The sequence below is a fragment of the Acyrthosiphon pisum genome, chromosome A1 (genome assembly GCF_005508785.2).
Source record: "Acyrthosiphon pisum isolate AL4f chromosome A1, pea_aphid_22Mar2018_4r6ur, whole genome shotgun sequence".
Taxonomy (NCBI): Eukaryota; Metazoa; Arthropoda; class Insecta; order Hemiptera; family Aphididae; genus Acyrthosiphon; species Acyrthosiphon pisum.
Genome location: NC_042494.1, coordinates 42,397,909 through 42,399,839, shown reverse-complemented (window position 1 = coordinate 42,399,839; position 1,931 = coordinate 42,397,909). Strand labels below are relative to the sequence as shown.

The following is a 1,931-nucleotide window of genomic DNA, read 5'->3' as shown; positions in this document are numbered from 1 at the left end:
TACTATGTTAGTATTTATTTTATTTTTTTTTTTTTTTTACATACGAGTATTTATTATATAATATGATAACTGATATAATTAATAGTTAATTATTGCCCTAAGCATAATCACTTGGAGAATATCTCTGAGGCGGTTTTCTAGATCTAATTGGTCTGGGTGTTTTATTTACTATTACGGGATCGGCCGGATCGGGATTTTGATTTTCAACTACAGTTTCAGTATTTTTATAATTTTCATTTGTTTGTCTAGCTGGTGTAGGTGACAGTGAGTTATTTATTTGGTTGTGTGGCCATATCTGATCAGTGTGTCTTATCCATTCAGAACCCTCGTCTAGTATGATTTTATGAGTGTTTTTACTAATGTTTTCTGTAATTTTTCCTTTTTGCCAATTTTCATTTTTATTTCGATAATCCTTAACTAATACCAAATCACCCTCTTTTATATTAATATCTCTTTTTCCTGAATTTTTTATTTGTGTAATTTGGTTATTAATAACTACTTCATTTGTGTTTGGGATTAATAAATCGAAAATGGTACGTGTTGAGCGGCCAAACATAAGTTTTGCTGGCGTTTCATTTGTGGTTGAGTGTACAGTATTTCTATACATCAATAAAAATTTATTCAAATGGTGTAATGATGTTGAACATTTATTAAAAAATTGCTTAACTATTTTTACTCCAGATTCGGCAAATCCATTTGAGGCTGGGTGGAAAGGTGCCCCTGTCAAGTGCCTGATACCTAGTGTCTTGCAATATGACTGGAATTCATCGCCATTAAAACATTTTGCATTGTCAGTTGTTATTGTTCTGGGAATGCCAAAACGTGCAATTAACTCAGACAGTTTTGTTATGACCGTTTGTGCTGTCATCGAATTTACTTGAAAAACTTCTAGCCACTTTGTGGTTGCATCGACAATAATTAGAAATGTTTTGTTTTTGTACGGACCTAAGAAATCGCAATGCACTCTCGTCCATTGTCTTTGTGGCCATTTCCACGGAGTTAGTACTGACTTAGGAGGATTAGGTCTCGCATTTATGCATTCATTGCAGTTTCGGGCCATATCCTCAATTTCTTTATCTATACTAGGCCACCAGAAATACGAACGCGCAATGCTTTTCATACTCGACATGCCAATATGACAAGAATGCAGTTCAGTTAGAATTGACTTACGGAATTTGGTTGGTATGATTACTCTATAGCCCCAAAATAAACAATCTTGTTCAGCAGTAATTTCTATTTTGCGTGTATTATACGAGTTTAATTCGGAATTTATTGAAAAGTCATTACTCCATGAACCTGTTTTTGTAGCGTGTAATACTCTAGAGGTAATTGGATCTCTTTTCGTTTCAATTTTAATTTTGTGCCAATCTAGCGGAAATGGTGACTGTTCGTGAATAAAATTGATGTGAGCGTCATCATATTCATTAATATTATTGTTGCATTGGTTTGTTTTAATGCGTGATAAAAAGTCAGCAGTATTTCCTTCTGATTTAATATACTTAATTTCAAAATCGAATGAAGAAAGAACGTATGCCCAACGTTGTAAGCGATTTGCCGCATAAATTGGTATTCCTTTTTTTTTTTCAAATATGTGGATTAACGGTTTGTGATCAGTAACTAATGTAAATTTTCTACCGTATAAATAATCGTAATATTTTTGAACACCAAAAATTATGGCTAGACCTTCTTTTTCGATTTGTGGAAATTTGCATTCACTGTTTGACAATACTCGTGATGCATATGCAATTGGTCTTTCTGAGTGGTCAGGATAAGTGTGCGATATGATTGCACCTAGTGCGTATGACGAAGAATCGACCGTGAGTTTTATGGGAAGTTTTTGGTCATAATGTGCTAACACAGGACTTGAGATAAGCATTTTTTTTATGTTATTATATGCTTGATCACATTCTGGTGACCATAGCACATTTTTT

General features: G+C 33.6%; 1 protein-coding gene across 1 annotated transcript in view; it reads right to left on the bottom strand.

Annotated features, from left to right (window-relative positions):
• Positions 1–572: 572 nt before the first annotated feature.
• Positions 573–1,931, bottom strand: part of LOC103310933 (uncharacterized protein K02A2.6-like) — a 3,039-nt gene continuing 1,680 nt past the window's right edge. Inside the window, exons 2-3 of the mRNA XM_008190424.2 lie at positions 677–1,862; positions 573–599 (exon numbers count right to left, since the gene is read on the bottom strand). Of these exons, the coding sequence (XP_008188646.2) occupies positions 573–599; positions 677–1,862 (1,213 nt within the window). The remainder of the gene's footprint in view (positions 600–676; positions 1,863–1,931) is intronic.